A 25,003-nucleotide genomic window follows, 5' to 3' on the forward strand; every position below is an offset into this window, starting at 1 on the left:
AAAACTCAGAGAAATTCGTTGTTTTACCTTTCTATGAATGAATATAATAGTCTCAGTATCAGTCTGTAATAATAGCAAAATATTAAGATATTTATTATTGAAGCTATTAGAAGATCCTTCATTTAAAAAATCCAGTTAATGTCGTAAAGTAATCTTCTATAATTTGAGGTCAATATCTAGGCCGAAAGATTTTTTTCCCGTAAATGTGAACTCTAGGTTAAAAAATGTAAATGTCACTTCAAATTAAAGGGAGGCACGGATATTCTGTAGAATTTTCTCCGTATTTTCAACATAGATTTGCATGTGCCTCATCACAATATTATGGAATTGCAGGCAAGCATTTTTTTTTAAAAAGGGGGATCAAGGATTTGTACACATGTATAGTGTCACTATACAAATCCTTGGGGGGATACATGGTGTGGCTCTTCTCCACGGTGTATAAAAGCCTTAACAGGATTCTACACGTACCTATACAGATACAGATGTGGGTGGTACATCACTAAAACCGTAAAAATTCTTGGCAAATGATGATACGTTAATTTTTGCTGTATTTTAAACACTCATAAAAGCTTAAATGTTTGTATTGTTATATGTTAACCGAATCAAAAAAAAAACTTTCGTAATGGTATTCGTTAAATGTAAACTTTCTTTAAGACGATAAAATCAACTATTTTTGATGAATCACGTTAAATTTTATCCCAACGATAATCTTTTCTTAAAACTTCTGACGAAACATGATAAGGATATTTAGACAAATCACTGTAAATTTTTAACCAATTTGACGCTAACGGTAGCAGAAAATGACTGACTGTTTGACAACTGACTGACGGTTAAGGGCATTCATAGTACCCTCATAATCATGATGATATATATTAGAGACACCAGAATACAAAAATAAAGTAAAAATTGTTCAGAGGTGTGCTCACTGTGCTGCTCGTTATGTATGTCACAAAGTTACACAAACTATACTGTTTGTGGGCGTAAATATTTTACATAAGGGTACTTTATGTGTCAACAGATTGACCTTAATTGGTCAGATTCAGGTGTTTGCTGTTCAACTCACTTTCATGTACCTATTAAAACCAGTAGCATGATAAGTCTTACATCCATGATAAAATATCTTCAATGGCCCTAACATTCTGAGCACAGCAATAATATTAAGTGGATTATGTTCAATATCACTTATATTAAAGTCATCCATACTTAAGACTCATTGCAATTCTCTTGGACAGTTACAAGTCATGCAAGTGGTAATTTTTTCCAAAAACAATATAAATACAATTGAAATTGTAGTGGCCTGCAAAACAGTTGAAACCTCTACAACATAAAATAACTTACTATATTTCAATGTACATATTTTGTTGAAACTTATTTTATTAAGGAAAACCAAATTTAAAAATGTATCCTTTTTGCATTTGGCAGTAATATGATAAACAATTCTATAAATAGTCATGATAGTAGGTTCCAGAAACAAGCTGTTTACTTATTTCAACATTTTTGAAATATTTGCTTTAAATATAAAAAGGGTATCAACTGAAGCCTGTATTGCTGCAGAGGCATCTGTGTTCCCCCTTTTAGCTATCATTTTTTATTTTTCATTTTCTCCTGTCTAAATTTCAGGGAATGGTACACTCTTTATCATAGACCAGACCCCCAATGGACTGGTCCCTACTGTTGTATTTGACTGGAATGATGGACTGTTTGATGTGACCTGGGCAGAGAATAATGAAAATGTACTTGTAACTGCATCTGGTGATGGTGGAATTGTTGTGTGGGATGCTTCACAACCCAGAGTAAGTTTAGATTTGTCATCATGTACATGGCATTATTGAAACATAAAAATAGAATTCTTTAATTCATTACCAAAAGCAATTATTGATATATATCGATAGTTGTTAAATTCCCATACCTGCCAACTGTCACTATTTGTGGGGGATTTCCCCCATGGAGGCTCCCAAATTGTAATTTTGAAAGAGCTTTTTTGTCCACAATTTTAAACAAAACAATTAATTTTACAATGACATTAGGCTTATAAAAGTATTAAGAAGCCAAAAAAACAACATTAACAAATGATTAAAATGTATTTGTAGCCCCCCTTGAAGGTATTTTAGGATTATGGCAGCCATCTTGCACGCAAAACCCCCATGGGCATTTTGAAAAGTTGGCAGGTATGAATTCCTGCATGTAATGAATTTACAATGTACATTGTTCAATGTTTTAAGCTCTTTATTTCTAATTAAGGTATCCAAAGGCCAAGGGACACTATAATGGCAACACTACACAATGCCTTCTCGTTTATAACTCATTTACATACATGGCATATAAACATGTACAAATTAACCCACATGGTTGTGGTATAAAAACGTTTGAAACATGAACAAACTTAAAGGGAGAAAAACATTGATTTAGACAAATGTACGTAGTACAGTCAGGGTAACAACTGAGCACAAATGTTTGAACAACCTGCTAATTGATTTTTTTCTAGTAGTGTATTTTGCTAAATTTAATTGGTATCAATTTCTACCATACATTTTTCTATATATACTTTAATCAGATCATTATTAAACTGGATATATTAAAGATTTTTTTTCTTTACAGGGTCCTATCAAGGCATATAAAGAACATTCAAAAGAGGTACAGTTAGTTACAAAGGTTATAGATTTTAATGAAATAAGCCAACAAAAATGATCAGAAATTATGTACATAAAATTATAAAAAACAGAAATGTCAAGATATAAATAAAATCAGATCTGCTCTAATCATCATTAAAAACAAATAAAGATCATGTTGATCCCCATAAGATTTTCTACAAACATAGGAAATGATAGCAAGGGAAATTTGCAATAGTTAATTGCCACTGTACAATACATGTACAATACATGTATAATATCAGCAACTGAGCTGCCAAAGATTCAAAGATTCAAAAGTTTTATTATCCTCAGACACAACAGTGTACAAGAGGTCAATATACATACATACATAGATAGACGAAATATCTATACAGTAATTACAATACAATTATGATAAACATGTATATGTTACAGTAAATAGGTGAAATTAGGAATTACACGTAATTACTAAACATTTCAGTAAATACCTGTAATCACTAGTCAATTTAGTAATTACATGTATTTACTAGTTGTTTCAGTTATTACAGGTATTTACTGATTTTTTTTGTCATTTTTACAGCTATTTACTAACTTGATATTTTTGTTTAAAAATTAAAGACATAATTCAAGATATCAAATAAGAAAGTAAGGGGTAGGGATTTGTAGGGCTTACTTAAGGATCAAGGATTATAAGGCACATTAAAAGTGCATACTCTTCAGTATTTGTGAATTGAAACTGGAAAATGGTTGTTTTATAAGTTTTGAAACTCCCTAAAAATCATTTTGAGCATGCAAGACAATGATACCAATCCAAAATTGAGAAAAACATTTTTGAGAATTGTATAGGCAACTTAGGCAGCTATTTTTTAAGATAGACATTAGATTATGGCAAACTTGGTTAAATGATCTTGATAATTCTTAAAATCTCATAATTTTGTTATATTAAAATCTCCATCAGAATGATCAGGCATACTCTGCATATCAACTTGGCCAATAACATGAGTTAAATTCCTTTTACAACATAGGTTTAACTACGACTTCTTTTTTCAGACATTTGTGATGAAGCTGACATTCTTCACAAACAAATTTACACAAATTGATGGCGTTAAGAGTCACATTTTCATATTTCCGTGTTTTTATGAGTTCTTCAAGGCCTCCAAACTAAAGCTTATATACCTCCAACAAAATTTTATCATCGTTTCTTCCTGTATAAGAATGATCTTTTTGTGGATTGAAAAAGTCACCTAAATGGTCCATCCCTTTTGTTTTACTTTCAATGTTGACATTCTTTTCCTTTTCGTCTAGCCTGCGTTTTTTGTCGCAAAAGTGAGACATAGCCAACCAACCTAATAATTTCGTCGCCAGAGGCGTCCACAAATATTCGCTCTGTGGTTATATTTTTTAAATTTTGATAAGTTTCTCAAATCATCCTGGATTTCTACGAAACTTGAACAGAAGCTTCAGTTGTTTATGATCAAAAGATAAATTTTAAAAAGTAAATTTTGTAAAAATAAAATCAAGTTTTTCCGTATTTTACTTATAAAGGGACTTAGTTTTTATCTCAGATAACATTACATTCACACTGTGGTTAAATTTTTAAAAATTTTAATAACTTTCTCAAAATATCCTGGATTTCTACCAAAATTGGACAGAAGCTTGTTTATGATCATCAGATAATATCTAGAAATAAAGTTTGTAAAAAAAAACTATACTTTTTCGTATATATTACTTATTTAAACAGACTATTTTTTTCCAGTTAACATAACATACACTCTGCAGTCTGCTAATTTCACCTATTTACTGTAACATATATATATATTCGCCATAATTGTTACATTGCTCACAATGAGAACATGAAAAACAATTTTTAGGAAATCCTAATATAGAAAGTAGTATGTCCTGTGAAGATGAAATAACATTCATGAAAAAGACATCATGTATGAAAGAGAAAATCATACACGAAAGAAAAATTGTACACAAAAGAAGAATTGTACACAAAAGAGAAATTGTACACAAAAGAGAAATCTGTACACAAAAGAGAAAATTAAACATGAAATAGTAAATTATACATGAAATGGTTAATCATACCTGATTATTTCTAGGTTTATTCAGTACATTGGAGTCAGACAAGAAATGAAAACTTTGTTTTAAGTGGCTCATGGGACAAACTAATCAAACTGGTATGTGTATTATAATGATAGGTCTTGCATGAATTAATAGCAGTTCATATTCATGTACTATATGTGTTACAAATCCACTTACAATGAATATTGATTTCTATATGTATTGTTACGTAATAGCCTATGTTCAGTGGACCATGAAATTGGGGTCAAAACTCTTATTTGGCATTAAAATTTGAAAGATCATATCATAGGGAACATTTATACTAAGTTTCAAGTTGGTTGGACTTCAACTTCATAAAAAAATACCTTGACCAAAAACTTTAACCTGAAGCGTTCAAGCTGGACAGACTGATGAACGAAATGAACAAACGGACCCACAGACCAGAAAACATAACTACATACTATCGTAGGTGGGGCTGTACTTCAAATTCATCAAAAACTACCTTGACCAAAAACATTTTTACCTCAAGCAGGACAGACAGACGAACAGATGAACGAAGGGACGAACAGACCCACACACCAGAAAACATAATGCCCTTCTTCTATCGTAGGTAGGGCATAAAAACAACTAAATCCCTAGAATATAAGTTATTTATCTTGCTAGTGGGTAGTACTTAATTCTATTTGAAAAGAAAGAAAAAAAATGTCAAAGTTTTACATATTTTTTTTTTTTTTAAATAAGAGTTATAAAGAGTAATATTTTTTAAAATGATGTCTTTTTTCAATAGGCATTATAATCTACAGTAAAAACAGATGATTTCATGATATTTATCATCTTCTATTTTTCAGTGGGATATTGGTCAAACACAGTCACTTGCTACATTTTCAGGACATGAATATATTGTGTATTCTGTCAGATGGTCACCTCATATCCCAGGATGCTTTGCTTCTGCTTCAGGTTTGTATATTTTTATTGCAGAGATACGTTTTATAACATCAAGTTAACAAAAGCAACATAAGAAGATTATATAGTGTAGAATATAGTATAAAAGAAACTTTACTAATGGCATTAGGGTTTTCCAGAGGTTGCTCATATAGAAAACCATAACTAGAAAGCATTGATTTCATTTAAAATCAAAATGCCTCAGAAAAGGAATTACAAAAAGCAGTGTTTTACAATTACTGATAAATTCCGCTGTTGAATTTAACTGACACTAACAAAAATAAATGGAATCTTGAAAGATCCTGAGTAAGCTCAATCTTTTTCTCAAATTCAATCAGAAGTGTAGTCAAATTAAAAAACGAAAAAAAACAAATGCATGTTAAAAAACAGAGAATTTGTATTCAGATCATTCTAATCAAATCAATCACATACACTCAAAATGAATTAACATAATATTATAACTTATATGCAGAGGTATGTCAATAAATATTTGTCAGAGATCAGATGAGTATGTTCTTTGCACTTTCTTAGCTTTTTAAATCAAGTAGACATGAGTTATCTGTGAAAGTAATGTCAATTTGTGAAGTTTGTTATCTATCATCAGATATGGAAAAAACTTTTTTGTTATCTCTTTTTAGGAGATCAAACGCTGAGAATATGGGATGTCAGAAAACCTGAATTTCCTTTGAATGTTATTCCTGCACACAATGCTGAAATCCTTACCTGTGATTGGTCAAAGTATGATCAGGTAAAAACATAACTTGCCAATACACTTGCCAATACTTATATTTACATACTTAGCTCATATATTACTTTTATCTATGTTTTAATGTCAACCAATTCATACAACATATGTTGGTCCAGGAAACAGGGCAGGTTAATTAATTGTTTTGTGACATCACAAATATTGACAAAGAATTCACAAAAACTTTTGGTAAAATGTCTTACAAGTTGATATGATAACAAATGTCAAGATGAAAAGATTATTTTCCTCTCAAAATAATTCAGAAAAGCACAATTGCATGTTTTTATGCCCCACCTACGATAGTAGAGGGGCATTATGTTTTCTGGTCTGTGTGTCTGTGCGTCCGTTCGTCCGTCCGTCCGTTCGTCCTTTCGTTCGTTCGTCCCGCTTCAGGTTAAAGTTTTTGGTCGAGGTAGTTTTTGATGAAGTTGAAGTCCAATCGACTTCAAACTTGGTACACATGTTCCCTATGATATGATCTTTCTAATTTTAATGCCAAATTAGAGATTTTACCCCAATTTCACGGTCCACTGAACATAGAAAATGATAGTGCGAGTGGGGCATTCATGTACTGAGGACACATTCTTGTTTTATTTTGTTTTTATGCCCCGCCTACGATAGTAGAGGGGCATTATGTTCTCTGGTCTGTGCGTCCGTCCGTCAGTCCTTCCATCCGTTCGTTCAGGTTAAAGTTTTTGGTCAAGGTAGTTTCTGATGAAGTTGAAGTCCAATCAACTTCAAACTTAGTACACATGTTCCCTATGATATGATCTTTCTAATTTCATTACCAAATTAGACTTTTGACACCAATTTCACGGTCCACTGAACATAGAAAATAATAGTGCAAGTTTCAGGTTAAAGTTTTTGGTCAAGGTAGTTTTTGATGAAGTTGAAGTCCAATCAACTTCAAACTTAGTACACATGTTCCCTGTGATATGATCTTTCTAATTTAATTGCCAAATTAGACTTTTGACCCCAATTTCACGGTCCACTGAACATAGAAAATAATAGTGCAAGTTTCAGGTTAAATTTTTTGGTCAAGGTAGTTTTTGATGAAGTTGAAGTCCAATCAACTTCAAACTTAGTACACATGTTCCCTATGATATGATCTTTCTAATTTAATTGCCAAATTAGAGTTTTGACCCCAAATTCACGGTCTACTGAACATAGAAAATGATAATGCGAGTGGGGCATCCGTGTACTATGGACACATTCTTGTTTTTCTTTGCTTTTTGAATATAACACTCATACAGAGTTATAACTTGAAAACATATTTCATTGTACGTAATAGTGAAATGAAACCTATTCATATTACCCTTTAGTATAAAAAAAAACAAAATAACAAATAATGCATAATACTTATATTGGATGATAGTGTACAAACCAATCATTCAGCATTTTTAAACTGTATAGACCTCATCTACACTGGGGTCCATTTAATTAAGGGAGAATAACGATCTTTTCACATGCATCCAATAGCTGTGAATCAATTGTTTATGACTTGCATCACAAAAAGTAAATATCTCTGTGACCATTTCTAACTTCTATACAAATAACAACAATTTATTCTTAAGAAACTAGACTGAAATCTACCTTATGGTTCCATAAGAATAACTACAATTATGCTTCCATAAGAAACAACTAAATAAGGGAACATGGAATTTTATTAGAGTTAAGGGGAGATAATCACATTAAAAATATATATTTTTACTGTGGTTATCTCCCGTTAACACTCATGAATTCCTAAATTATTTTATCTAATAAATTGTAGGTTATTGGTTTATTGGTAAAAGGTATTGAATGCTATTTAAAAAAAAATCAAATTTATTGAACCATTTTATATGATTTTCTTGATTAAGACATGTAATTTGGAGTTTGTGGGTAGAGTGACGTAATATTCTGCAGTCTGTTACCTTGTGAATTAAAACATTTAATACCTGGTTCAGCATTCCAATTTATTAAAAAGAACAGTTCATATTCATATCCTATTTTTGCCACTGCACATTAAACACCAATCTATCGCCAATTTGACAACTAAAAAGGTGTATTCAACCCATGTTATTACATCATTTTTCTTCTGTTGTTCTGACAAAGATATTACCCATAATTCTTTTGATTCTGAAAAGTTTCCTTTCTTGTCCTTTAATTTTCTGTGTGTTGAAGAAACATTAAACATATCAAATAAATAAAATTTTCTTTGTTTTTTAAGAATATAGTATTTACTGGTAGTGTAGATTGTTCAATAAAAGGTTGGGACATTAGAAACTCTAGAGGACCCATCTGTGAATTACGTGGACACCAGTATGCTGTTAGAAGGATAAAGGTAATTTAATATTTAGTTTCATATATTATGTTTTGTATATATATATATAACAATTTTGTTAACACAATTCAACCTGAGGTTAAGATCCTATAAGGTAGGAAATTTGTTCCAAATTAATAAACAAGTTTTAACTGTTTTGTATATAAAACTGGATTATAATTGAACTTTTTGTTTTAATCAAAAGTTACCATGTCAAATACTTTTCAGACTTTTCTGTTTAGCAAACAATTGGTACTTTATTTATTTCATATGATTTTACTGTATTTTCCTGATTTTCTTCAATTAAAGATTATTTGCTGTTCTGATCCCATGATTTAAAAAAAAACCATTCAGACTCCCCAGTTTCGTAAATATTTTGTGCTATCCTGTTCATATGACTTTACTGTTTTTTTTTCAGAATTCTCCATTGAGTGATGATTTGTTTCTATCCTTTTCATTAGATTTTCTGTATTTTTTCAGACTTCTCCATTTAGTAAAGATTTATTGCTGTCCTGTTCATATGACTTTACTGTCAGGTAAGAAATCCCTTTTTATGTTGGACAGTTGCAATATTCTTCCTACAAGAGACCAAATGTTTCACAAAAAAGATTCCTGCCAAATGAATATTACATGTTAATCTATCTATACAATTAATGCTTTTTGAATTATATTTATTTTATATTTTAACTTGTTCACCCATTGTTTAATATAGTTTAAGATATAACATGATCCAAGATATATAATGGGAACAATTTCTTATATAAGATTCTTCATTAAATCAATTCACTTGATAAACTCTTTAGTTAGCAAAATAAGGTGTTGAAGTATGACATTTCTGCTGGCAAATATCCAGTTTGCCTGATGTAATTTTACATCTGAAGATTACAGCTTTGCACATTATAAATCTCTGTTTATGTGAAATGACAGCCCTTATTTTGCAAAATTTAATGTAAATTTATTCAGATGTGTCCAGCTTATAGATCCAAAGAACCAGTAGTGTTAATCTATTTAAAAACATTCTCAAATAGATAAATAATCCAATATCAAATATATAATTATAGGGAAGTGATTACATGTACTTTAAATCTGAAATTAGTGTTCGGCCAACTGTAAATGTGTAAATATTGCATTCTGTATTATACTTTATGGTTTAAATTGGCAAATAAAAAATCCTCTGAATAGTTTCAATTGCATTAAATTTTGATGTGATGCATGTATTTTCCTTTTTTTCTGTTTTTTTACAGTTTGACCTTATGACATTATGATAATTGGCTTTGATAATAGAATATTTTTAAAATAACTCTTTATTCAAGAGCTGAATTGTTTTTTATTGTTTGTTTTCCTATTTTTTATTTTTGTGATTGATTGATCAATGGTTTAACAGGGGGGAGGGAGTACTGTGTTCTTTTAACATCCTGCCATATGTTCAAGTTTTGTTTAACTAAATTGAAAACCTCCTTGTGGGTTTATATTTGGTATTATCAACAACAAAATATTTCTTTAATGTACGACTATAACCAGTATATTTTAGATGCAAGAATGTTAAAATAAAAATTCAAATAATTGTTATTACTCAGTATTAGTTAAGATATTTAGCACTAGCTAATAGGAAATAATTTACTTGATGAATAAAGTAATATAAATCTTCACAATTTAGATAAGTGTAAAGCAAATTGTTATGTAATCCCCTGAGGGCTAAATGACATTATAGAATTAAGGATTAGAGAAGTGTTATACAAAAGGGATTTCTTACTTTTTAAGATAAGTAATAGTTATCCCATGAGGATGTGATGTGTCAGTGTAAGATCACCCCATGGCCGATATTTGGGAATATAGCATTATTATGTAAATTAGATATATAGTATTAATGTTATATAAATTGAATAATGAAAAGAATAGGCATTAGTTGACCATATAGTTTTGGACACTTGTATTTTCCACTTGTGCAAGAATGTTAAAATGTAAAAATTCAAATAATTGTTATTACTCAGTATTAGTTAAGATATTTAGCACTAGCTAATAAGAAATAATTTACTTGATGAATAAAGTAATATAAATCTTCAAAGACTTGGATTAAGACAGATGTATTGGATTGATAATAGACATGCTGTTTTATTATCGTATATTATGCCCCATGAACTTATGTGATTATTGTGATTATTGTGATTATACTGAATGCTGAATTAATAAATGATCATATAGAACTTGAATCTGTGTTACGTTGACATGTATTCAAATGAAAGCTACCAGCTAGTTCCCCCAAACTAGCAAGATGAGTTAACCAGGTCAGAAACGAGCATAGTACTGGCCTTGGTTATACAACTTGCTGTAAAAAGCAGATGTTTGACAATCTTTTCATAATTTATTCACAATTTTTCTAGACTTGGAATAATATAGTGCTTGACATATTATATAAACACTTGTCAATTGTTGAAGACCAGATGTTGGCCTGTAATTTTGTTTTTGTATAATGGTGTTGTTGAACTCCTGTCTTTTTATATGCATACATCACAACTCCTTTAATTCAATATTAAAAAGTAAAATATTTTTTCTTCGTTTTTACAGGACATGGGAGATTACTCACTCAGCTCCTTTAGAGACAATAGAACACCATACAGAATTTGTGTATGGGATAGACCATAATTTACATAATCCTGGACAGATAGTGGACTGTGGTTGGGATGAAATGGTCAAAGTTTATAATACTAAATCATTACTGTCAGGTGTCAGATAACACTGAGACAAATCATAGTGGATTCATTGTAATTTGTTAGATACTAATTTTTATTGGATATTGTGGTTGCAGGCGAACCACAAATTAAAATGCTCAGCGAACAATAAATTATGCAGACTTTAGCAAAACTATGAAATCAAATATCAATAAATATGCTAATTTTCCTCGATCCAAGAAAATTGGTACAGACGAAAAAAAAAAAAATTTATATGCAGAATGAATGATAAACAGCATTATTGAAAATCATGCGTTAATTCTGTTAGTGTTTACACTAATGATCTAGTCCATTTGTATGAAGAAGAGGGAATGTTGAATGTAATCCAGGTACAAATGCCTTTTTTTTTTTATAAAATGAAACAAATAAACAACCAAAAACTTTATACTAAACAGATAATATATTTTATTGAGTGATTTTGATTGAATGATATAATAAAATTATTTATATATGTATATTATGTTGTTAAAATAGCAATTTGCTATTCAGGCACTGAACTTTAGTGAGAGAAAAAAATATATCAAATTACTAATTTGTCAGTTAAGTGATATTTTGTAAGTTTGTTATTTTTAAATAAATCTTAATTACAGGCTTTACAGCATGCAGAAGTGTTTTGTTTAAAATTTTATTCAGAATGATTTAAATTAAGTTGAAAAGAAGTTGCTGAAAAGAATGATATTTTTATTACTTTATTATCTATTGAAAATGATCAGGGGCTGATCCAAAATGGAAGGGGGTTCTGGGGGTCAGAATCACCCCTTTTTTTTGGACAATCGATGCATTTGAATGGAGACATATGGTTGGACCCCCCCCCCTTATATCATGGGTTGGGAATCCTCCCTTTGAAAATAGCTGGATCCGCCCCTGATGATCCATGGTCTACTGTTATAAAATGATTTCCTGTAGTAAAAGCAATTACTTTAGTAGTAGATATATACATTTTTGTAGTTCATTGATATTACATTTAGAGAAAACATTTCCAAGGATAGTATATGACAGAGAGTTATTTATCACATTAATGATCATTAATAATATGTATGAACTTTAGAATTACAACATATATTTGGATTCAGACATATATGTACTATCACACAACAAACCTTTAAAAGTTTGTACAAAATTCTCTGTGACTGATATCATAAACTTATATTTTATATTTGGATTTATAACCAAATAAAAGATAGCACATTCATGTGTCGCAATTTAAAAAAAAAGATGATATTTGTAAATTATTCAAATTAAAAAATGGAACTAAGTATACATTTAGTTTTATCTTATGGTATCAAGTTCATGAATCATTCAAACAATTTTTTAAAGAAAAGAAGAAAATTACTAGTAGATGAGTCATGCTTATTAAGCCCTACCTAGGGGCATTATGTTTTTAAGTCTGTGCTTCCATTCTTGCATTAGTTTGTCGGTATGTTAGTTCATCTGTCCTACTGCAGGTTTAAATTTTTGGTCAAGGTAGTTTTTGATGTAGTAGAGGTCCAATCAACCCCAATTACATGGTTGACTAAACAGTAAATGATAGTGTGAGAGAGACATCTGTGTACTATGGACACATTCTTGTTATGTAATAGATGTATGGTGACATAAGGTCTCAGGAACTTGACTTTGTAAATAAAATAACTGGAGGTACAGATATATTACAGTACATTCGTGACGAATAGTAGCTAGACCAAAATGTGATATTGCATAAAGGTACATTTAATATTCTCTGAAGGATCACTTATATTTGTGCAAAACATCTTTACTTTATGGATTTTAATACTTTAGAAGCTGCTGCCTTCTTTTTAAAGTATATATACTTTTACATTATTTTCAATATGCAGCATCAAAACTAAATTAGAAAGTTATTTTATGAATTTAATTATAGTTTAAGGTGAATTAGAATATTTGTATTGAGATCTTTTCCTTCCTACTTTTTCAACTGTCTGACCTGTAGTGGTATTAACCTTTAAAGGTTCATTGTGGTGCAGAAAGATCAAAGAAATTTAAACCTTATAAAAATTCATTAAAATTTGATGTTACAATATGAATCAAAATGGTTCAACTTTTTGAATTTTATTTGGAATAAAAAAAATTATTTTCAAAGCGTATTCCTATTTCAGAAATAATATGTGGAAAATTTTCCCCATTTCCAGCTGTTGGAAAAAAAACAATATCGTATTGTGTAAAATGCAAACCACATTTTTTTTTTTTAATTGAGCATCACCTTCTCTCATTTAAAATTGAATGTTTGATTCCTCATCAAAATTCCTGACTATATTATGTTGTCAGTTGTTTGTGTTTATTTTCATATTCTTTTTTATCCATTTATTTTTTTGTGATTTACAGTGATGTACTTGTATGTCTAAAAACTGATTTTTTATTGGTAAACAAATTATAAGTTTTGAAGCATCCAAATACAAGATTGTTATTTCTTGTTTTCTCCTTTTTGTACATAAAATTATCTCCTTAATCAAAGACAGAACTGTCACATTGACAGATTCCAATGAATTCCAGGAGTTTCTTAACAGAAGTATTTTTAAAACCAATATATATATTTTTTTTTAAATTGAGCTGACACTCATGTATTTATATAAACAGTTTCTTTAAAGTCCTTCATGTTCTTAAATATTTATAGTAGATTAAAGCATGACTGATACTATTTTATAAAGGAAGTGATTAAAAAAAAATGTAAGACAATGCACGTAATTACTCCATGGTACATTAAAAAAATCAATGTTGAACTTCATCTGTTTGATTTTAAAGAACATGGATACTACCAGTTTATATACTTTAAAACTCGAAACTCGATCAATATCCTTGTATAAATATACTGGCCAGTTTAGGAGGAAGGAATTAGCCATTGATTTTCGTTAACCTAATTTTGCAAAACAGTTTTATAATTGTGTTGAAAGGTCAACTGTTTGAAAAGCAATATATACTACTTGAAGCTTCCACGATCAATATTCTAAAATATACCAACAACAGTTAGAATAAGAATGTGTCTATACTACACGGATGCCCCAATCGCACTATCACTTCATATGGCCAGTGGTCAAAACTCTCATTTGGCATTAAAATTATAAGGATCATATCATAAGGAACATGTGTACTAAGTTTCAAGTTGATAGGACTTCAACTTCATCAAAAAATACCTTGACCAAAAACTTTAATCTGAAGCGGGACAGACGGACGAACGAACGCACAGACAGAAACATAAATGGGGTATACAAATTGCTGGTTCATAAAGAATAGAACTCTGTAATAATAAATCGTTGTCTCTGTAAAAATCACACAATATATGGCTGTTTCCTATTGGAGAATCTTTACTACCTTTTAAATGAATGTTTCAAAAGATTTTCTCGGACAAATGTGTACTGGAAGGTTTTTGTCTTCCAAAAAATAAATAGTTGAGAAAAAAAAGTAAATAGTTATGAAAAATCAACATCGTCTGTTTGCAATATCGTATGCTGGTCAGTATGAAATTCAATTTAAATGAAACTTTTAAACACACACTTTAACGAATTGTTTAAAGGTAAAATTGTCTACATTTGTATATATTTGAATAGGATAGCAATAATATTAACTACTAGTATGTACTTTTAAGTTTAAAATATTTACCTAGTCTAGACATAAGCTAGCATGATATTCCGTTTTTTAAACAAAAATATATGTGTCTGCTGAATACAATTCGATTCTTAGAATTAGACATCCGTGATTCGAATTTGGCTTTCATATATATTCGGCTTTGGGCGTTCCTTGTCAAGGTAAATTCAGAAACTACTGGAATCCATAAAATGCTGTGAAACGTCGCACGCTACTGGTGTTACTTTGGTGAAATAACGGACAAGACACATTCATCTTATTCATGTTATTTATTTTTAAACATAAACATTAATAGTATAAAGTGTTGTGTATCATTTTTTTTAAAAGCTTTAAAACTCTTCTTTCAGATTATTGCGATTTTGTATATGTAACAGGTCATTTTCATTTATTAAAACTCAATAAAACCTTTATTTTGCAATATGATTTCCTTGTCCCGCGTTACACTTTTAGTTTTGTGAAATTCTGAATACCGTAAAAAACATATGAATTTTTTTAGCAAACGATATAAAAGTTTGTCTAGAACAAGCAATTCATAATTGGGCGATGATGTAATGTCGATTTTTTTCTCTCGAAAAGACGGAAATATAAAAAAAAAAGGGATCAAAATGATAAAAATTATGTGTCCCATGCACCGTAATTTTTTTACATTGTCCCAAAAAAGGGAATTCCAGAGCAATCCCCATGTCGAAAGTTAATAATTCTTATACTAGTATTTTGTACAAAGATCACACTTTCGTCTCATGTAATAATCAGGAATTTTCAAAACAAATTCTTTTTATTCGAGTTGAATAGCAATGTCCAGGGGCGGATCCAGCCATTTTGAAAAGGGTGGTTCCTAACCCAGGACAAAAGGGGGGGGGGGGGTTCCAATTACATGTCCCCATTCAAATGCATTGATCGTCCAAAAAAAGGGGGGTTCCAACCCCCGGAACCCCCCCCCCCCTTCTGGATCCGCGCCTGATGTCCGACATTTTGTCCCCTTCATACCAAGTTAAACGTAGGGTTACGTCTTTTGTTTTTTCATGATGTTTATTTAGTACAATGCCATTCTCTACATAAAACAAATTATAATGGATAAAAGTACAAAAAATTATCTCTATTTGATATTAAATTCCCATAAATTAAATCTAATACACGAGATATCAGATAAAACTAAAATGTCCGATACAATGTCCCCACATACTATTTTGACGTTATTTAATAAAATATACAGAACGTTCCGTCTAATTGTCATTATTGCGGTTTTCACAGACGATTTTGAATACGGCTATTTTGTTTTGTTGCTTAATAAGAAAACTTTAAAATTAATGTTTTATGTTGAGTCTCTATCGATTCATAGAGAAGGGGTGGGGAGAGAAATTTCCTCGCGGAACTGAAGTGTTTCCGGACTATAATAGTCGGATCCGTTATAATACAAATTAGTAGAAAAAAAAACCAGCTATAATAATTGTTCCCGCTATTTCCCTTGCTTATATTTGTGCAGAACTGCCATACTAGATATGCCGTAGTCCTTTCGACTTGACATTCTGGAGTGCAAAAATGACTGCATTTGCAGTGCATAGTTTGTCCATAAAAAAATAAATCGATTGCCTTTATAATTAAAATGTATATAAAACAAATGGTTTCAATTCAAGTTACTTTTTTGGAAAATGACGCAGTCATTGTTCCATAACTGCCGACCTGAACTTCATTACATTTCTCTGCCTACCGCGCTTGGTTTCGTATTTCCTATTTTCCATACAAACTGGAATCTGCTTGTGTTATCATTATGCATCATTGTGTAGTATTAAATCAGCCAGGACCCAGTTTACACTGGTTTTTGCTTGTATTCCACTACACTCGAACAAAGTGTTGTAGTTTGACGGGAACCAGTTTTAGAATTTGTAAACTACAAAACGTAATCGGTTATTGTTCATTCCGTTTTGGTGTTTCATACCGACTTATATGGTTTGAATAAGCTTAAGACCCTTCAAACATTAATGTGATAGGTATATTAAAGATTGTTTTACAAAAGGATTGAACTGTTTTACTTTCAAAGTCGTACTATAGGGATATCTGTCATATACGGATTTCCACTCTCACCGGTTAATTTCTTCTTTTACACGTGCTTTGGAAACTTCCTGTTTAATCGCAAGTTTTAAAATTGTTTTTGAGTGAATTAAACTTATTTTAACAATCATGAAGCGTTCCAGAATCATTTTAAAGCAGTTTCTTCTTCTCTTTGATGATGGAAAATAGGTTTTCTCAAGAAAATACCGCAAACGATCGCAGAGGAATTGAAACGTACAAGTCAAGTCGGCACCTGGTTAAATTGGCATCTAGTCAAATCGGCACCTATTCGACGTCAATTCGGCATCCAATAATATTTGTTATACTATTTTCTATTCAATTAATTAATTACTGTTACCAAGTACATAGTGAATATGTTGTTGTGTATTTTGGTAAACCACGAAACGAAAGTGAATATGTAGTGTATAAAGGTAAACAACGAAGCCCTTACCAAAGCTGTTGTTTTAACAATTAGACAATTTGTGTAATTGTAAAAACAAGTCAATTATTAAAATAAAATGGAAAACTATGAGTCCCTTTCAATAAATCAAACTTTCATGCCAAATAATTAGCAAATTTAAGGTGTTTGTTTTTCAGTAAAGTTTAAACAGCATTAAACCAACAATCCTGTAAAATGCTCAACTGGTTAAAATAATGCAGAAAAATACACAATATCTCATGTATTAGTCCAAATAATTATGACGTCTGGCAAGGCTATTTTATTATTTTTCTGGGACGCCTTCCTACGACGTTCGTAGGAAGGCGTCCCAGAAAAAAAATTAACATAGCCTTGCGGTCATAGGAACGTGTTCCAGAATAAAATTAAAAAAGCCTTGCCAGACGTAATAATTATTTGGACTACTCATATATATATATATCATTAAAAAACACCAAAAAAGTCATTAGTTGAGAAAAATAAATATATACAAAATGTACATGAACACCCAAAAATGTGAAAGTTAGTATTTAACTCTTTTTGCTTAAATACTGAAAAAAATTCTGGCAACCTCTTTCTTATTTTTACCCTATTGCTTAAAATACTGTTAAAAATATATATTTAACATGGGTGACAAATTGACTATATCAGGTGTCGATTTTAACCAGGTGCTGATTTGTCCAGGTGCCAATTTAACTAGGTGCCAGTTTGACTAGAATTCTTTGACAAATGTTTGAAACTATCTGAGTTTCATAAGACCTTTGATAGCAGTAACACAAAGATTATTTACTTAATATTTTGTGGGAGAAGGGGGTTCAGACTGTGTGGTATCAGGTCTGTTTGTGCCCAATACATATTCGCACCCTACACGTTCGCACATTCACACTCCACTCATTCGCGCCCAATTTTAATTCAAATTCAAGTTGAATAATTGGAAAATCATGGTTGTTGTTTTAAATTGCTTTGGTGTGAATACTGAATGTATTTATAGCTTGGTATGAGTAAAACATTGAAGATTTTAAAGGAAAAAACACAAAAGATAATTGTTTTTAACAGCTTGGTCCCATTGATCTGAAACAACGAAACAATAAAACATAGAAACCAAAATATAGCAATCCACTAATATAACCAAAACATGATAAAATTTATTCAACACGCAGAAACAAACATAGTCAGAATCTCACTTCATTTTGAAACAAGTCAATGAAACAAGTTATAGCAATACACTAACCAAAACATGATTAAGAGTTATTCAACACAAAATAAAACGTTGACAAAATACCACTTTATTTAGAAAGGATTATTATTATTTTTAGCAATACCTTATCCAAAACATGATTAAGATTTATTCAACACAAAAAAAAAAATTGCTGTCTCACTTTATTTTGAGACAATGACAACAATTATACTTATAAGAAAACACTTGCTTACAGAGTTATTAAACACAAAACCAATTAAGATTGGGTGCGAACATGTAGGGTGTGAAAGTGAAAGGGGTGAAAATGAGTGGGCGCAAACGTGAATGGAAGCGAACGGACCCAGATTCAGACTATGTACCAGTGAGAAATATACATGCCTTTCTACGGTATTTATTTGTACAATTCAGCTAGTCTTGACCTATTCATTTGTCTTAAAAAACAGCCAGTTGTCACCTTCACTTCACACACACACACATATACGAATATCAATTATATGCTCACGATACATGTTGCATTGTTAAACTAATTACGGTATGTGAAAATCAAGACTTGCATAAAAACTATCCCAATATTAGAGACAGTGGCGTCATTTTTCTTCAGAGCTTTCAGCTCTTTGATTATTTTTAATTTGTTAATAAAACTAAAGCTTAACATCTGTTATCTAAGAAAAAAAATAATCCTTTCTTAATAGGGAAAAAAATCAATTCTTTAAAAGCCATCTGAACAACATACATTCCAACGTTGTTTTTTTTTTTTTTGGCTTACGTCTTTGAGTGTGTAACGTTAGGTGACACCAGTATCGTGCGACGTTTCTTTGTTAATTTTTGTACAGCCTTGAATCGATACCGCTGCCGGTGGACTGGCTATCAGTCACTGATGGTATCATCAGCTCAGTAGCCATGCAATACTTGGGCACTGAGATGATTTTTAAAGGCCCCGAAATGACAAATGTAAAACAATTCAAACGAGAAAACTAACAGCGAAATGTTCGTTTATTTATAGATTATTAAGAAACTATAAAGTTTCAAAACCCTCAGGGAAAGTTAATGTTATTTACATATATTTGGCTATAATTTTAGTTTTTGGTCAAAACGCTCTTCAACTAGTTCGCTTTTTATAAATCCTTGGCTTTCAAATAATCGTCTTTGAGCGGTTCCCGATGAAGGTGAATCAAGAAAAGCGCTTCGGATGCATGGTATTTATAAAGTATTGTTTTCCCTTTGTATTTATAATAAACCGTATGTGATTACTTTTGATATGCATTAGACAGATATAAACAGTTACAACTAATGTTGGCATATTTTTTTTAACTGTGTGCATTCAAAAGTAAGATCGGTGACTTCTTTTGTCTTCATGCCGAGCTGATAATGAATTTAATTAGAATGGCAACTATTTTGATATCTGAGCAAGAATGATGATGATGTTTTTTCTACTTTCCTCCGTTTCATCTTGGACTATTATATTATACTAGTAGTATAATAGCCCCAGGTTTGCTGTATGCAATAGTTGAACACACAACTACGTTGTATGTTATTGTGTGCAAGTTTATAAAACTTGTGATTACTATAACAAATAGTAATCTCAGTGAAAACAGAGGAATTCAATATTGCATTGTTTTAGTTTCTGCCTAATACTTTCCAAGGGTGGATATCACCGTCAAGATTTTCTATTACTATGATTGCCAATGAGACAACTCTTCACAAGAGACCAAATGACACAGAAATTAACAACTATAGGTCACCGTACGGCCTTCAACAATGACCAAATCCCATACCGCGTAGTCAGCAATAAAAGCGGCCTCGAAGTGAATTAAAACCGTTCAAACGAGTATTGGTACACGTATATACTGTCGCAAATACAGTAATTGAACGGTGGATGATATATTAAGGATATCCAGATGATGATTTCGCTTGTTACTTCTGTCAGAGACTTATATACATATGATTACACATGTCTCTGCTTCTGTTAAGAGTAATTTAAATGTGGTGTCTATAAACACGAAAATATAGAGAACACAAAACTAAACTGCATGACTATGGGGGCAAAACCTTTTAATTTGCTTAACTTTGAAAGACGCAAAAGACATCATGACAAGAATAATATATGTGTGTTAACTTGTTGCATCAATCAGAACATTTAAGGCTGCATACCGATATATGAAATTGAAATACGAAATACTAACGTATAATTTTACTGCATTACAGTTGAAACATTTATATCTCGCAAACATGTTTAACCCCGCCGCATTTTTGCGCCTGTCCCAAGTCAGGAGCCTCTGGCCTTTGTTAGTCTTGTATTATTTTAATTTTAGTTTCTTGGGTACAATTTGGAAATTAGTATGGCGTTCATTATCACTGAACTAGTATATAGTTGTTTAGGGGCCAGCTGAAGGACGTCTCCGGGTGCGGGAATTTCTCGCTACATTGAAGACCTATTGGTGACCTTCTGCTGTTGTGTTTTTTTCTATGGTCGGGTTGTTGTCTCTTTGACACATTCCCCATTTCCATTCTCAATTTTATAAACAGTTATTTGCCTTTCCTTTAAGTTTATATACTTGGACATGCCAAAACTGACTTAACTTTAGTGTGGTGATTGCGGGTGGGTTGTCAGACAGGGATAGATGGGAAGTGGGTACCTTTATGCAATCAACATCTACGGTTTTCAACCCATATCCATACATGAAACTTCGCAGGAAGATTGCACATACGTTTCAAGTTGTGTATACCTGCTATTATGGACTTAATTTGAGGAATATTTGTTCATTTGTCCAAACTTGGGAACTTAGTTATTTTTCAGCAAAGTTTATGACATAGGGTACAAAATTTCAAAATCTATAGGTTTCACCCAAGATCCATAACACTTCACACAAATAGTGTACATTATGTTGACGTTAACAACTGCTATTATGAAATTGTTTGAAGATTGTTAGTTCAAAATTTTACGGCTTCTTGGCTTTATGAGCATGATGAGTCTTTGTGATCTTGACACTGTGAACACTATTGAAATATCGTTGCTTCTCCTTGTTTGCTTTGAATTCATTTACAACACATTCGAATTACTGTAATATTCACATTCTTTTTTCTCTCATTTTTTGAACTTTTTGTGATAGTCCCTCCCATCTCTTACGCTAGCTACTACCATGAACCTTTGTCATTTATTTAAATGCATACATGATACCTACTTAAACGTCAACAGATGAGAATGAAAAGAAAAGTTAACCTGTTTGAATAATACCTAAAACAGAAAATATATACTTTAAACGTGACCTTGCAATGACATAATTGACTAAAAATATATATTTTGCCATATACTTTTCGTAACCACAGAATGATAAACAGCTGAAGAAAATGACACAGAGGATTATTGTTATTCTGGTGATTTTGTCAGTTTTTGTTGTGACTGATGCAGGAAGGCGTACAAAGTGAGCATTAAATAAATTAAGAGCAACTAAATAAATATATATATAACTATTGTTTATATTTAGATGTATAAAACCTTGAGATTTTCAGTTTCAACTATCCTTTCACCAAAAGAGAGAGAGAAGATGGGATACAATACAAGATTGTAGGTATGAATACACTTGGGTGCGAGATTTTCTCGCAGTATAATCTCGCAGTATTGAAGTTGTTTTTGCTCTTTTTTGGTCGGATTATTTTCTGTTATACACACGGCCCCATTTGCATTCTCATTTTTATTGTAATATTCTAAATAAAGTTTTTTTTTAATATTTTTTAACTGCAATTATTGGAGATTTACTTATAATGTTGTTTGACAATTCATTTTATGTAAAACTAAATAACAGGTTCACGACTTTACATAAATATGATGGATATGTACGGCAGAGCAAAACAAAATTCATGTGCGGAGAATTAACCAAAAGACACTTTTAAAAATTCCAAAAGGCCTGTTCCTGTTTGTACTTATTCATCAGAAATCATTCTGAAGAAAACCGACAAGTAAATTAGAAAAAGAAGATTTTAATTCTTCACAGCAACTGTTCTATTTGTATATTGAATAAAAATACGTCACGTGACCCTAGTATAGCAGTTTGCAGTGTATAGACATTCGAAAGTGAATTTAATTTGACTGCATTTCACTAGGATACCAATAATATTCAGGATATTAACTTGGTTTAAAATAGATTTAATGAAATTTCATGTGTGAGATTCTGTACTTTTCCTTTATCTAATATTTTTGTTGTTCGACAAGGCATGAAAAGGGTGTAACACAGAATATATGTTACCATTTGTTAATATGTGTATATTTACTGTAGGGTTGAATATCCCATACATATAACTTGTTATACGAGCTGTTCGGTATAAGAACAATTCACAAAACAACCAAATGACAAATATATATAACTTCATTGTTAAGAATATTTGCGATATAGCTATATATGTTTGCCGTTCACACACACGAAATACGTGGAGCTGTAAAAAAAATATGTACTGTTCAGCTGTTTTTACAGAAGTACATTTCTGGTTCGACTGTGACTTTCAAAGTTTTGTTTTTAATTGCTTTATTAAATACCATAGTGTTTTCCCAAATGTTCACTCAATCTTTTAATGAATAAATGAGACAGGTTACGAGCCAATGTGTCAGCAATATAACGTCAACACTAACCAATAGATATCTCGAGATCAACATGCAGCCTTCAACCGGTCTATCAAGTTTGAATAAATTTTAATTGTCCATCGACTGATGCTTGTTTGACTTACTTTCATGATCAATTGACTTAAAATATAGAAAATCACAAATGTATTTATCACATTGAGAGTAAATTCTGGCTAGGGGTAAATAGGGTCACTACGGAGATGTGAAAGAGAATGCGAAAAGAAAAAAAAAATAATGCAATTGTTGATTAAATCAGTTTTTACGTCCTGTGTTTTTAATGTCTCCCTATTTCATTTCTGTCTTGCCTGCACAGAATATAGCGGAATTGAAGTATGATAGTGACTCTACAAATTCCGTCGACTTCGTTAATCTATGTGATATTGTATGAATCTTTCAAAGAAGCTTCTTCGTGGTCAAGTAATAGCGTTTGTTTGAAGAATCAGATTTGAAAAAGAAATTCCTTATTGAACTTATAAAACACTTAGTCAGTGAAGATAACACTTTTGCACTGGCAGCAGAAAATGCAAGCAAGACGCAGGGTTCCACGAAACTCATTACGAAAATGAAAAAAAAAGATAATCGTTTTGACAATAGAAGGCTATGGACTTGAAACATACCAGAGCTTAATATAATCATGAACCACCCGCTCTCCCTATGTTTGAAGATTAGTCCTTTTAATTGTAAAAATACGTAACCCTCTCAGCCTTAAGGTACGTCTATACGAAAGGGAAAAGGAAAAGTTGAACCGATTTGGAGCATGACGGTTTCACAACTAAATACAATAATATAAATTCATTGAGGTATTTATTTACCTTTAAACAGTTTGGTTTTTTTCTTCTTCTTGTCATGATGTAAAAAACCTTGGGAATGTCGCAGAAAGTGTTACTTATTCTGGTGTTTTTGTCAGTTTTTGTTCTGGTTAATGCTGGAAAACGTAAAAAGTAAGTAGAAACTGCATTTTATAATTCATGTCTTTAGATTGCTAGATTGCATAGTTGAATATTTTTACAGCCATTTGCCTTGTTCATTTTCGTATTTGAATGTTTATTTTTAACTATATTCTGAAATTATTGCAAATATTGAAAAAAAACTGTTTGGTATTTATAAATTGGAACCCGGCATTTAATGCTCAAATGCAATAACAGCTTTGTATTCTCTTTGCTGACCTGATTTATCATTTAAACGACAACGATTATTTTCTGTTCATATGTAATGTTAAAATCATTTGAAACTCTAAACTTCTTCAAATCCAGGCGTAGATGGCCTTAAAGCCAAATTATGCCATATCTTTTGGGACTTTTTTGTTTCAAATGCTCTTCAACTTCGACATGTTTACATTCGAGTGCTACTGGTCTGTCCTTAGTAGACGAAACTCGCGTCTAGGGTAATAAATCATAAAACTGGTATAGTTCATGAGTTGTTTACACCCTTTATGCTATAAGATAATTATGTAATTTCAGGTAGTTATTTGGTAAAATACTTTATAAGCTTGTAACAGTTACCGAAAGTACAGGTTTAACAATTCAAAACCTTGAAGGACAGATTAACTAACAATGAATATTATTTATCAATAACACCATCTCCCCATATATTCTTGGTCCTATTGATTAACAAAAATACTGAGATAGAAAAAAAAGACAATTTAACAGAAAACAAATTCAAATAAATCGGATTTTATTAGGTAAAATTTAATATGTTCAGAACAATAAACACTGAACTC

At 31.1% G+C, this 25,003-nt stretch overlaps 2 protein-coding genes across 23 annotated transcripts in view; both read left to right on the plus strand.

The window, feature by feature from the left end:
* Positions 1-157: 157 nt before the first annotated feature.
* LOC139490992 (peroxisomal targeting signal 2 receptor-like) lies at positions 158-12,583 on the plus strand. Its single transcript, XM_071278184.1, has 9 exons — positions 158-333; positions 1,621-1,793; positions 2,599-2,634; positions 4,712-4,789; positions 5,522-5,630; positions 6,254-6,363; positions 8,570-8,683; positions 9,143-9,198; positions 11,228-12,583. The coding sequence occupies exons 1-9, from the start codon at positions 231-233 to the stop codon at positions 11,394-11,396; spliced, it is 948 nt and encodes a 315-aa protein (XP_071134285.1). The 5' UTR covers positions 158-230; the 3' UTR covers positions 11,397-12,583.
* Positions 12,584-21,829: 9,246 nt separating this feature from the next.
* The window catches only part of LOC139490993 (cysteine-rich motor neuron 1 protein-like), a 40,775-nt gene continuing 37,601 nt past the window's right edge, over positions 21,830-25,003 (plus strand). For all 22 annotated transcript variants that reach the window (XM_071278187.1, XM_071278193.1, XM_071278208.1 and 19 more), the window contains exon 1: positions 21,830-22,090. In XM_071278187.1, the coding sequence (XP_071134288.1) occupies positions 22,017-22,090 (74 nt within the window). In that variant the 5' untranslated portion in view covers positions 21,830-22,016. The remainder of the gene's footprint in view (positions 22,091-25,003) is intronic.

Source organism: Mytilus edulis, chromosome 10 (assembly GCF_963676685.1).
Source record: "Mytilus edulis chromosome 10, xbMytEdul2.2, whole genome shotgun sequence".
Classification (NCBI taxonomy): Eukaryota; Metazoa; Mollusca; class Bivalvia; order Mytilida; family Mytilidae; genus Mytilus; species Mytilus edulis.